The sequence below is a fragment of the Bactrocera tryoni genome, chromosome 1, assembly GCF_016617805.1.
Source record: "Bactrocera tryoni isolate S06 chromosome 1, CSIRO_BtryS06_freeze2, whole genome shotgun sequence".
In the NCBI taxonomy this organism is placed as follows: domain Eukaryota; kingdom Metazoa; phylum Arthropoda; class Insecta; order Diptera; family Tephritidae; genus Bactrocera; species Bactrocera tryoni.
The window spans coordinates 27454943-27468513 of record NC_052499.1 but is presented as its reverse complement, the minus strand read 5'-3'; the positions used below and the strand labels follow the sequence as shown (position 1 = coordinate 27468513).

General features: G+C 39.5%; 1 protein-coding gene across 1 annotated transcript; it reads right to left on the bottom strand.

Annotated features, from left to right (window-relative positions):
• Nucleotides 1–1954: 1954 nt before the first annotated feature.
• On the bottom strand, nt 1955–12757 carry LOC120766644 (E3 SUMO-protein ligase RanBP2). Its single transcript, XM_040092264.1, has 7 exons — nt 12686–12757; nt 10951–11982; nt 8419–10399; nt 4942–8345; nt 3584–4592; nt 2681–3490; nt 1955–2609 (listed from the first exon to the last, which is right to left on the bottom strand). The coding sequence occupies exons 1-7, from the start codon at nt 12755–12757 to the stop codon at nt 2305–2307; spliced, it is 8613 nt and encodes a 2870-aa protein (XP_039948198.1). The 3' UTR covers nt 1955–2304.
• Between the last annotated feature and the right edge of the window lie 814 nt (nt 12758–13571).

Below are 13571 nucleotides of genomic sequence, written 5' to 3'. Positions count from 1 at the left end.
AAAGCTCCATAAGCTTTATTAACTTTTGAAACACATTTTTTAGTTTTCTCATATGTAGACAAATAAATTTAAAAAACGTAGGTTTGACCCTTCACAAATACATTTCTTCTTGTTATTAAAAGATCTTTATCTTGAGTTTGTATGACATCTCTATATTTGATCTCCTATTGGCACGGATTTTTGTACGTTATTTTTTGTACGCCTCCTATTTACTTAGTTCATTTTAGAACAAGTGTATCGTTACATGAGTTTGAAAATGGCAACGGAACTAGAAAATCATTTCCTTAACATGGATGCAACCACAGAACTCTCTGCAAGATTTGAGAGCCAATTAAATGAAGCAGTAGAATGCTACCGCAAGCTCTATGACAAAGTAACACAGCGATTAATGATTTTGAAACTTATTATTATTATTTTACCCTTCCCAGAATATTTTTTGTAATACATATGTACATATGTATATAATACCATATAAATTCTCACAGTACGGATAAATAGTAGATTTTCATATAAAATGAGATTTTTTACACGTTTTTCTTTTTTGCACGAATAATTTGCTGTCAGAGTTATGCGCTGAAAAAGGAGCTCAAGTGTTCTCCGATCTGAACAATTGTATTGTTGCCTTGGATAATAATCCTGCGATATTTCTTGTCTTGGGGGTTGAATTATACTGCGATGTATAAGTGGGCTACTAGTTATGAGAATTGTAGGGGGGAGTATATTAAGTTGATTAATTTTTCCAACTCCTTATATAATTTGCTTGCCTAGTTATTTAAAATTATTAACTTTATTTGTTTGTGTAGTAGGGGGAGTAATAGGTTATTTAAAAAGTTTTTTTCATACAAGGACTGGATTTTGATCGATCAATTTGTATGGCAGCTATATACTATAGACCTCTGCCATCTCGTCGTTCTGACATCTCAGAACACTGCACTCTGGACTATAAAGGGATGTGTCTTGATGTCTCCGGTCGAACATACATCTTCCGGTTAAGGAGCATTACGAGCTTCTCTTCAAGAAATTTCTACTACAGTCGCCCTCTTTCCTTAACCTTCGTTTCAGAGGGCATTAGATAGTATGCCGACCACACTTCGGACACAACTACCCACAACCCATTGCAGAGGACGAGCTCTAGTTGCGGTGAGAATTCAGAATGGCCTTTAAGCTGCTTCGTTCTGTTAATTGTAGCAGGTTCAACTTCTACTTATTCAGAATCGACTCCGACTTACCAAATATAAGTCCAGCTTCAACGAATCCCTTCATGACTCTAATCAAAGCTTTGCATGCCCAGCTAATTCCACTCATCTAACACTCCTCTCCTTATGAGCCGAACCCGTCGAGACACTCGTTTCCTGGGCCTACCGTTACATGACTTCGTTGACAACTTACCTTAATCTTATCACCCAATCTAGGATTAGAAAATCGTTACATCATCAGCGGTTCTGAAAAAAACAGCTTCATGCCATGGACAGACGTACATGGCTAAATCGACTCATCTCATCAAGCACATCATTTACCAGCGTTCATATAAGTATATTTTATAGAGTCCCCGACGTTACCTTCTGGTTGTTACAAACTTCGTGGCAAACTTAATAACCCTGTTCACCCTGAACAGAATATGAATATCGCTATTGTAGCACATACAATTTGTAAGGGCTGCTGTCAACTCAACCATTCTGAGCAGGAGAATGAATCAAATGGCTTCGAATTAGCAGTCACTTCAATTTGTGCTGTAGAATTAAAACGCAGGTGACAAATTCAGGAAATTTAACCAAGTGTCTGTTATCAAAACGTGTCAACAAAAAGCCCTTGTTGTCCCCCAAATAATTAACATTAATCCATATAGTTGCGGTTACCTAAACTCGCCGGTGTTTTCCAATTTTACTTTACATTACGCTAATTAAACAACTTAAGATAGTCGCTTTTATTAATGTTTTATAAATAAAATTACCAATTTCAAGATGTAATTTAAGTTCTTATTAAATGTAATTATAATGTACGAATAACAATTTAATTTTTTACCACAACTGTAATAATTTCTTTCACTAAATTTGTTCAAATGCCGCAAGTGCATTGAAACTGATTAAACAAAAAAATTTCGTACGATCTTTTTGCCAAAACTCAAATTAGCAAAAAGTAACATTTTCAGAAGATAATAAAATAAAAATTGTGAATAATACAAAAACACATATGTATGTACGTGAATAGTGAGAAATGAGGAATGCTACAAATTAGATAATTTATGATTTTTCAGATGTTTCCGATACCACAATGTTTTGTTTTAAACCTATTTAATTAAATAAATTATTGAGAAGTAATAGCGGGCTCGTGGCTTTTCGACTTAATACAATCATTTAACTTCTCTTTGAACTGATTGGCTAGATCCACATTCTTGAAACGCACCGCCAATTTTTCCACTTCGCCTTCAGCCGATTCGGCATAGTTTAAAGCAGCCCAAATAAAACTTTTTGGGTTGTTGTTCATGTTGTTAAAACTGAAATCCGCACCAACTGCATGATTCAACACCAATTTGTGTATTTGCTCACGCCGCATCACCAGGCGATATGTATGTTTGGTTTTGTGTTCCAAAATTTTGAGCTCACCAACGCCTGTACATAAGATATAACATATATTTACTTTAATGAATATGAAATTAGTGGTTTATGTATATATTTCTTACCGCGTTCCTTCCACTCTTTCGTGTTAGCATCGTAACGGTAAAGTGTCGCACGTTCACCGAACAATTTCGTCTCGTCTTCTTCGCCGGTACTTACTTGAATTTCATCTGGCAATGCAATTATAGGATCATAGTGTGGATCATAGTTTTCATTATCATCATTTTGCGTAGAATCGTTAGCGTTGTCATCTTTTGATGTGTTTTGCGCCGCTTTGGAGAAGTTAGAAAAGGCATTTTCATCGGTTAGACCAATGAAACCGCGGGGACCTGGTTTTTCTGATGGTTTGTTGGTGTTGGCGGAGCTTGCCTTTGCAGCTAAACTGGCAAAATCAGTCACGCCAGCTTTGTTGGAGAGGTCAGCAAAACTGGGTGCGGCTACAGTTTGCTCCTTTGGAATACCACCAAAAATGTTTGCTTCTGTATTGGGGTTTGCAGTATTTGCACTATTACCACTGCCAAAGATAGAGCCTTGGGTGCTAGTAGCGTTTCCAAAACCAGGAAATGTTGAACTGCCAAATATTGAGGTTTCTCCACCAATGGTATTAGCTGTTGAGTTGCTTGTGCTACCAAATATCGATTTGGTTGTTGTTGTTTCATTACCCGAAGAAGATTTACCATCGAAAATCGAACTGGAGCCTGAACCAAAAACTGGTTTCCCACCAAATATAGATCCACTGCCAGTATTGCTGGCAATACCACCGAAAATAGTGTTTGGTTTCTCGCTTTCGGATGTGGTAGAATCAGCGGCTTTAGTTAAAGAATTGGAGGCATTGCCGAAAATGGAGGGTGTTTGTCCAAAAATGGGCTTTTTATCTACATAGGTGAAAGAAATTTTAATATTTTGAATATATTGGGCAAAAATTATAGCATGTCATATAAATTTCAATAATATAACACACAACTCACCTCCGCCACCACCAAAAATGGAGCTGCCACTCAACCCACCAGAGCCGGCATTATTACCAAATAGAAATGTTCCACTTGTCGCGCTCGTCTTATTTTCATCATCTTTTTTGACATCATTCATAGCTGCGGTAAATGAGAAACCACTGGCACTCTTTTCGCCAGTAGCGCCGAAAGCTCTAGAGTTAACGCCAGCAAAGCCGGAAAATATATTCGATTCACCCCCTTTAGGAGTGGCTGTAATGTTGCTAGAGTTAAGCGTTGTGGCTGCAGGTGAGGGTACCATCGGTGAGAGAGCGCTTTGCTTCAGGAGTGAACGATTCGCAATGACTGCACTATCGGCTTTGGGTAATGACAAAACGGGTAATTCGAATGGTTTTAAAACATTTTCATTGTCTTCAGAATTAACGAATGTTTCAGTGGTTTTTCGTACAGGGAAAACAAATGTATCCGGATCACAACCACGGCAACCAGCACAAGGTGGTTGCGCTGTAAAGAACTCATAAGGTAATTGCAATTTATCAGCAGTCATCCTATCTGCCTCCGACAAAGCAGCTGGTGGAGTTCCAACCTCCTTTTCGCTCTCTACAATCTCAGTCATATTCAATGTAGTATTCGTAGATATGCTACCGGTACTTTCGATCGCAACAGCCGTTCCCACGATGGCACTTTTCACTGCATCCATAAAACCTTGTGCAATATCTTTATTCTTAAAACGAAGTGAGAATTTTTCCAACTCAACGGTGCCCTCACTAAAATCGTTCACCACAAATAACCACGATTTGTCATCCTTGCGCTTGTACTCGACTTCCTCGTTCAGCACATGATTAAGGCAGATTTTCAACACCTGTTCACGACGCATTACCACTCGTAACTTTTTGGTTTGCTTGTGACGCAAAATCTTAACATCGCCTAGACCACGCTCCTTCCATTCGCCATCGACAAAGCGATATAATTTGGCACGATGCACATAGAGTAATTCCTCTTCCTCTTCGCCCGTTTTAACGTCAATCTGAAAGGGTATATGAATAGGAAATATTAAAAAAAAAAAATGTAATATATCAATACAATTTTTATAAGAAAGTAAATATGAAAATAAAAGATTATAAGTAAAGAAATTAATGTCAAACAAACACATCTAAATAAAAAAAAAAAAGTTGAAATTAATCAAAATGAATTTTAATACAAACCTAAATTTTTTATTTAGTTTCTGCTAAAAAATTCTTAGGCAGTTAGAATTTTAAGCAAAGGAAAATGCTAATATGTTTGAAAAAAATTAAAGCAAAAAGATCGAGTAAGAAAAACATCACTTGGAGAGAACAAACTTATTCCCACTCAATTCAACATTACATGCTACTAACCTTATCCGGCAGTGGTATGACCGGTGTGAAGTAAGTGTTGTTCTCCTCCTCTTGGTAGTCACCATCTTCACCGTCGTCCGCCGCGGCATCTGCATCACCACCGCCAGCGCCGCTCGACTTGCCGGGACTCTTTGGCTTCAACGTGAAATTGAAATCTTTTTTATCTAAAGAAAACATTGATGTGGATTCTCCACCAGCACCGGAAGTTTTCGACTGCGGCTGGAATGAGAATGCGGGCTTCGATGTCGTTGGTGCATTCGTTGAAGTTGCCGATGTAAACGTAAAGGACTTGGGCGCGTCAGTGGTACTTGTATTTGTCAAACCGCCAAATAGAGATTTACCCGATTCGGTTTTGGCGCCACCAAAAACAAAACTACTTGTAGGCGTTGTTGTATTAGCGGTTGCTGTGGAGGTGGCAGTGGCGGCTGCACTAAAACCAAAACTGAATTTCTGCGCTGGATTTGAGAGTGCAAGCACATCATTCGTGGATTCCTTTTTAGGTACTGTATCGTCTTTGGGTGCATCACATGCTTTGCAGTAAAGAGCGTCAGCTGTGTTGCTTAAATAGCAATCCTGACATGTCCAAGAACCCACTTTTGGTTTAAATTGATCACCGAAACTTGATTTTGAAGTCGTCGACGTTGTGGCGGCGGGTTGTGGCGCGCTGGCCGTGCTATTCGCATTTTCTGCAAGGATACTTGATGTAGCAGCAGGCTTACCGAAAGTAAAACTATTAGCTGCTTGCACTGGTGCCGCTACACTGCCATTCGTTGCTGGTGAGAAGCCAAAAACAAACGATGCCTTTGGTGGATTAGTTAGTAGAACATTTGTCGTTTCCTTTTTGGGCACAGTGTCATCCTTTGGCGAATCACACGCAACACAATATTGTTTGTCAGCAGTATTTGATATGTAGCAAGCGGAACAGTCCCATGAACCGGCTTTGGGTTTGAAAGCATCACCAAAACCTTTAAAGGCCGCTTTACCTTCTGTTTTTTCTGTTGATTTCTCCTTGACCTGCTTCCCAATTGCAGCAGCGGCGCCAGCGCTAACGTTCTCATCAACTTCATCGCCCATATTTGCTTGCGCCTTTAATACGGCGTCATGGAATTGTTTGCAGGTGTCGGGTAATTTGAAACGCACCGTTAACATTTCGGTAGTCAATTCACTTTCCGAGTAGTCTTGACCGGCCCATGTCAGCGCGGTTTGTGAATTCTTTGCATATTTGAACGCGGTGTTTTTATACAAACGCTGATTACAGCAGAGCTTATGTATTTGCTCACGTCTCATTACCAAACGCACCTTATTTACGTCGTCTTTGTCCTGTAATAATTTCATGTTGCCAATACCGCGCTCTTTCCACTCGCCTGCCTCTTTGTCGAAACGCAAGAGCTTAGCACGATGCTCGAACAAAACAATTTCATTCTCCTCACCTGTGGAGACTTCCACTAAATCGGGTAATGGTATTACCGGATTAAAAGTGGCTGTTGGCACATATTCATCCTCCGCATCGGAGACATTCGATTTGTTCAATGCAGATGAAGTCGTAGACCCAGCGGCTATGCCACCAACGTTTGTTGCACTACTATCAAGAGCGCTGTTCGCAGCCGAAAATGCTGGCAGATTCCCAACACTGAATGGCGACGAAGTGGTGACACCCGATTTGCCCAAATTACTGAAGATGTTGGCAAAGGGTGATGAAGTGGTAGCCGTGGTGGAGTTCGTCGCAGCTGAGCTGGGTGCGATTGTGGCTGCACCACCTTTGTCGAAACTGAAATGAGCGAAAGGCGAGGCTGTGGATTTTGGTGGCTCGGATTTATTTTCGCCCGCAGCATTCGGCGCTGCAGCTGCTAGTCCACCGAATAGCGTTTTAGAAGCGCCGCCGGCGCTTGATATAGCACTCGTGGCGGCAGACGTTGGTGCCATAAATGTTTGTGCTGCAACGGTTGGTATTTTTTCAGCGTTGGTCTTTGTAGCTGGTGTGCTGGTGACGAAGTTGGTTACTGCGCTTTTGGTCAAGCCGAATGGTGCAAGTTGTGCAGGTTGATTAAACTTATTCTCTTTAGTAGTTTGTTCTTTCGTAACGGTCACCTCTTTTTTGTTATCCAATTCTTCGGCTTCTTTTTGTGCCTGTTTGAAACAATCGTAGAATTTCTGCGCTGACTCCGGCAACTTGAAACGAACGAAGAAGCTCTCTGTCTTCAACTCCTCATCAGCGAAATCGTTGGCCACCCAAATGTGTCCCTTCTTTTCATTCGCCGGCGTTGTTAATATAAGTTCTTTGGTGATTTTATGATTGGCACATATTTTGTGTGTCTGATCGCGACGCATGAGTATTCTTGAGAAACCTTCCTTATTTTTCAGTATCTTTATATCGCCAATACCACGTTCTTTCCAGTCTTTATCAGCGAAACGATAGAGTTTGGCGCGACAACAAAACATTACATCTTCGTCTTCCTCGCCAGTTCTAACCTCGATTTCATCAGGCAATGGAATTATGGGCTTAAAGTCAGGTCGTGGGTCGTATTCTAATTCAGCTTCTGTACCGCTCTTATTCGGCTCACTCGAAAAACTGTCCGATGTTTTATTCAATACCGAAATGCTCTCTCCTGAACTATTTTCTCCAGCTGCAGCAGCAGCCTGAGCTTGGGCCTGCTCAATTTGTGGTCTAAAACTGAAAGTGCTGGTGCTGATCGTACTGCTTGGCGTAGTAGAGGCTATATTCTTTCCGCTAAATATGGAGGTTGTAGAAGATGTAGGCGTTGTAAAATTATTGCTAAAAGTAATGCTGAATGGACTTTGTGTAGTGGCGGTGGTACTTCCGAAAGCGAAGCCAGTAAAGCCGCTGTTGCCTGTGGTAATGGTATTTGTAATGGCGTTAGCAGGTGTAGCTTGCGTTGATGTCTGTGCTACATTTGACTCTGTTGTGGCTACGAGGCTAGGCTTGATATGATGCGGTGGTATTGTAACGCTCAATGTTGGTTGTTGTGCCAACAAGGCTGTCCTATTTGGATTTGGTAACGGGTCAGAACTGGTGATTACCACATTGGCTGGTGGACCTTTTTCAACTGGTTGATTATTAAGTACTTTATTGAATTGTATGGGCGCAGTGGTCGGCGTCGACTGTGAGGAAATTGCTGATGGTAAGCCTATAACAGTTGGATTACTTGTTATGGCAGGCGCTAACGATGCCAACGACATTGGCACTGACAGCTGTGGCAATTGTGGTTGCAACGATGCTGGGAATTGAGGTGGAATTGTTGGTGGTTGCTGTGGTTGTGTCAACAAGCCATACAGATTGCTTGGGCGACCATCTTGTGGCGGTGCGGGCAATAACGGCGTTGATTGTGCCATGCTAAAGCTCAAATTGGCATCCATATATGGCATGGGCAGCGCATTACGTTGACCTAGTAAGTTTTCAATAGAAGATTGTTTTTAATTAAGAAGTTACCTTAAAAAATGCCTTTTAAAAATACTCACCCAACATACCGCCGGCGGAGCCAGGTGGACCTGGCGGTTGCGACATCATGTACGGTTGTGGATAGTAATTCATGGGATAATTTGGATTAAACATGGGACTATTGTATGCAGCTGCAGCCATTGGATTCGGCGGCATGTGCATTGAGTTTCTTTGCTGTGCCGCTTGTTGTTGAGACTGTGGGCCCGCAACAAAGGGGCTTTGCACGCCAACGGGTGGTTGAGTGCTGGGTCCATTACCAACGCCGGGAAACATGCTACCTGCAGCATTCATATGCGTTTGCGCAGGCGGTTGATACAATTGATTCTGCAATGCATCTTCGATCATATAGAGATCATCGAGCACATGGGATGCATCATCACGCGATGGTGGATTTGAAGAAACACGTGTACGTTTCATAGCTTCCTCAAGGCCAGCAATTTTATCCTTAAGTGAAGTGATTTCCTTACGCATTGACAGCATTTCTGGTTTAATCGTGTCAACAAGTTCCTCTTTAACAAACGTTAGTGTTTTGGCCATTTGCTTTACTAAGTTCTCCATTTCAGTATTACGAGGCGAGGCAATTAGCGCGGCAGCGGTTGCTTCACGTCGAGAACGGTTTATTGCTGGTGTAGCAGACAAGGATATATCGTGGTAGAACTCAGCTTCGGCATCTTCGTAGGTGCTAGAGTTATTGTGACCGGTGGCTGGGCTACCTTCATTAATAAATTTCATAGTAGCCTGTTGCAATCTTTTCAATTCAGTATGTATTATGGAATTCAAAGGATGTTCCGGGTTAGCTTCTGTATTTTTCAACAGATTCAAAGTCTGATTGAGGCACTCACTTGCACGATCCAAATACATTCGCTTTGCTTTCTTTGGTGTTTTATTGGCTTCGTCCAATTTGCGATATGCTTCTGCTTGCAAATATGTCGCAAATGGCAATTGTACGCCAGTCAATTCTTCGATTAACTCTTCATATTCGGCTTTCTTAAAGTAACGCGAAGCTAAATATGAAACGGCATCCTCTGCTGCATTAGAAATCTCGCGCTCAACAACAGAAGTTTTGGCTTTAGTATATTTAAAATATTTGCGGAATGGCTCTAAAACGCCTTTATTGTTCATTTTCACCATATTTAAACCATACTTATAGATATTCTCTGCACGTGCTTCCAAAAAGCCTTTCTCTACTGGTTTAACAATATCCTGTGCTCGTGCGACAAATATCTGCCCCAATTTGAACACGATGATCATGTCAATTTTCGGCCCATTAACACCGCGCACAGCTTCTATACCATACTGTAAGTTGGCGCGTAACTCAGCTAAATTATCCGCGCTTAGATTTTTGTAAACCTGATAGGCAGCTAGCCACCAATTGGATTGTTCCTCGGTACATAGCTGCCCCTGCAAATTAGCGAATGGCAATATTCGTGGACGTCCGGAAGCGCTGCGATTGCCCGTGTTGTAATTGTCAAAGGTTTCGCGTTCAACTTGCAGTGTACGTTTAGCTTGTATTGTTGCCGCATATAAAAACGTGTCCAAATCCAATTGGTTTAAAGACTCTGCACCACAAAATGCCAAGTTTTGTGTGGAAAAATTCAAACCACTAAAATATTTAGCCCGTACATAGGCGAGATTATCATTACCCAAACAAAGGTAGACCAAATGTTGCAAAGATTGTGGTTTTAAGTACTGCGCATCCTCTTCATAGCGCTCAACGTCGGCGTAGGTGGGCAGCTCGAACACGGGCTCGGCCAGCTTCGGACTCTTGATTAACAGAGAACTTTGTTCTTTAACTTTTTGATCACTGTTGCAGTAGAGCGCAGCAAATACGTTTCGCCGCCAAGTTTTGTCTGAACAAATTTGTCGTATTTGCGACAACAACTCATCGCTGTTGCTCCACAACGGTGGATTGTTACCAAGCAAACTATTTATTTGTTGGTTGGCATTTTCTTTGTCAGTAGTCAACTCGTCTGCAATGCATGATAGCAAAGTACGACCAGCCTAAAATGAAGTAACATATTTGCATTATTTACAAATTATAAAATTAAAATTAAATTATAAATTGAAATAACATAAGCTATTTTCATAATCAAATAATTCAAAACAAAACAAAACGATGAGTGAAATTATTCAACAAAGAAGTTCCATTAAATTTTGTGTCAAATTTCTAGTGCCGAAACATTTAGAATGTTGGCCTCAAAGAGGGTCGAGAACATGTTGACGACGAACCACGTCCAGGAAGGCCATTAACATTAACTGGTGACCAACACGTCAATAAAATAAAGAAATTGGTGCTTTACGGCGATTAACAGTCAGAAAACTTAGTGACATCGCTGGAATATAAGCCGGATCAGTGAAAACCATTAAACCTAAGAAACATGAAAGAACGACTTATTGCAAAATCACTTAATTTTTTGAAAATAGCGCCGCGTTAACGTTAACAAACTACATTGATTCTTCGTGTCGCAACCAGGGGATTACTTTGAGAGCGACGACAAAGTTTTTGAAGAATAAATCAGAATCAGAAAGAATCTTTTACGCTTTTCTCTTACCTGTGCGCAACGGAAGGAACCCTCGCGATTCCACAACTGTATCAACTGCTTGCCTTGTTCGTCAGTATGTCTCATCCATGGTTCGCGATTGTCGGGCACATCTGTTTGGAAAGCAAATAGTAATAGTGGTAACACTACCTTTACAGTTTCTTTCCATTTGTTCTTGTTTTGTAAAAGTTCACGCTTGAAGATTAAAGCTGTCGCATAAATTAGCATCTGTCCGCGATAATGATCCAAAAAGAGATTAACCAATTCACGTTGGGCGCACAATTTATCCGACAACTGTGTGACTTTGAAAAGATATTGATCTAAATTGAAAAGTAAATTTGCCGTCTCCGTTACTCCACCAGTCGCAGAAGCGGCCGTTAGTGTGAAACTGATGTTGACTTGTCGTTCCAGGCAAATAATCATTAACAACCAAAACTCCCAATCCTTCTTCGTGTTTGGCATATGTTCATATTTGTTCAGCACTAACCATACGATATTGTACCATTCGCTGCTGCTGGAGAAATTATCATGCTGGTTCATCTCAAAATTGTATACATATTTGAAGGCGTCCAACACTTTATTTTGTTCAATGTAATTGCGCATAAGTCGAACACGTAATTGCACATCATTTGGACGAGCACTTATTTCTTTCAGTATTAAATCCTCAACTTGATTCGTTTCCAGATTATCTTTGTTCATCAATTTCAAGCGCAATGAGAATACTGCATCGTGTTGCACCTTTTCCGACTCAGCTAACTCACACCAATATCTAGCTTTACTCACATTCAAGTTTTTATCATCCAACAATAGTTGACAAACATCGGCCAAAACCTCGGGTTGTTTGGAATTCAGTTGTAAAGAACGTTGAAAGGACTGTAGCGCCTTTTCTGGTTTCTTAAGGCGTTGATAACATTGACCAAGTAGTTTATGCGCCTGATCATTGTCTTCTTTTACGTTGAGGTAGGAGCACAGATATTGTTCTGCGGTGGAATATTCGTTGATTTTGTAATAAAGTTTGGCGATGGTAAAACTTCGTAACTGCCGCTAAAATTTAAATTATTCAAAAAGGAATATTTAGTTAAAAATGAAAATAATATAAGTACATACATATTTAAGGAAAACTTGCTTACTCTAAGTGAAATTTTTTAATAATATAACCACAGTTTACGACATCCAACAGCCAAATAGCAACCAGTAATATTCATATAACTTTTTGCGTACCACTTTATTTTATTAAGCTTCTACAAATTACATTTAGATCTTAATAACTTATGCGAAAGTTTTTGTAAAAAAATTATTTTCATTCCTTGATTTAGCAAACCCTGGTAAAAACCGCCGAAATTTTTACATCGAATCAACTCTGCGTTAATAACGGCTAATAACGAATATTACTAAAAGAGAAATACGAAGGACACATAACCTCATTTTACATAAAATATTTGCTAGTTTTAAATATAAATTAATTTAAGTAAATAACCCTGATGATGTTTTAGTTTGCACATGCAATAACGATTTCAGCTATGAGCCCTACAATTCTTATATTTTTGACAAAGCCGGTTGGCTGGAAGCACACAACTAAACATACAAATTGGCGCCGCATTGTTGCGCCGCAAAAATATGCATTAGCGTGAAGACATAAAATTCTTTCGGCTTTGCACATTTTAATTAGATTATGTAATATAAACATAAATATATCTAAACCAATGCAAATGTTATGATACTAGTATGGCCTTGCTTTAACACGTACCTCAGATTCGGAACGCAACTTTGATAGTGCAGTTCGCACATGGGCATCCACTTCTTTTTTAGTTTTGTACATTTTTTGCACACACGATTAAGCAGGAATCAACAAATCGTCACTATATTTTTTTTCTTCCGATAATTACTTTCTTTCGTCACTTTTATATTATATTTTTAGTTGCAATGCAATTTTCCCACTTCGTACTCTCTAATTTTCGTTTATTCACACTTTTGTAGCAAATGCACTGAAATTCAATTTTATCCGTCATAAAACGTTGATGGGAAAAAACAAAATAATTTTGCTTTATTTTATGCTATTACACTCTCACTGACAAATTTTCCCATGTTCGGCGCTTGGAAAAAATTTTGCAAGTGGCGGCGTTTCAGCACTTTCGGTATCTTTCCATCGCGTCAGAAAAACGGGCAGAAGCTAGCTGCATTGCTTTGACATTTTGTTAAAATCCACACATAGATGCCGCCAACCACATAATTAAGGGACTTTAATTAAAATTATAAAATATGTTTATTTTAAAATGGCAAAATTAATTTCCTTATCCATGCTAAGAAAAAATCATTATTTATCCAATTAAATGTAATAAAATCAATATAATCTCAAGGATGAAATAACAACATATACATACATATCTGGATAAAATAATAAAATGAGTAAATGTGAGCGAAAATATGCAGTTGTATGCAGTGTTTGTACTTTTTTATTATATGCATTTCATTAATATGAGCAATTTTTCATTTCGCAATTAAATTAAATTTCATATCCACAGAGTTACCACATCTTTTGAATTCCATTGCAGATGTTTTACATACAATTTTTTTATTTCAGTTGAGCAGCGCAAGGATTGAAAATTATTTAATAGTTTTAATATGCATTACAT

Coding starts and splice junctions, on each gene's coding strand:
- LOC120766644 (XM_040092264.1), bottom strand. CDS start 12,757: ATGTACAAAACTAAAAAAGAAGTGGATGCCCATGTGCGAACTGCACTA. Junction 11,983..12,685: donor AGTTGCGTTCCGAATCTGAG/GTACGTGTTAAA, acceptor TTTAAATTTTAG/CGGCAGTTACGAAGTTTTAC. Junction 2,610..2,680: donor GAAAGAGTGGAAGGAACGCG/GTAAGAAATATA, acceptor TCTTATGTACAG/GCGTTGGTGAGCTCAAAATT.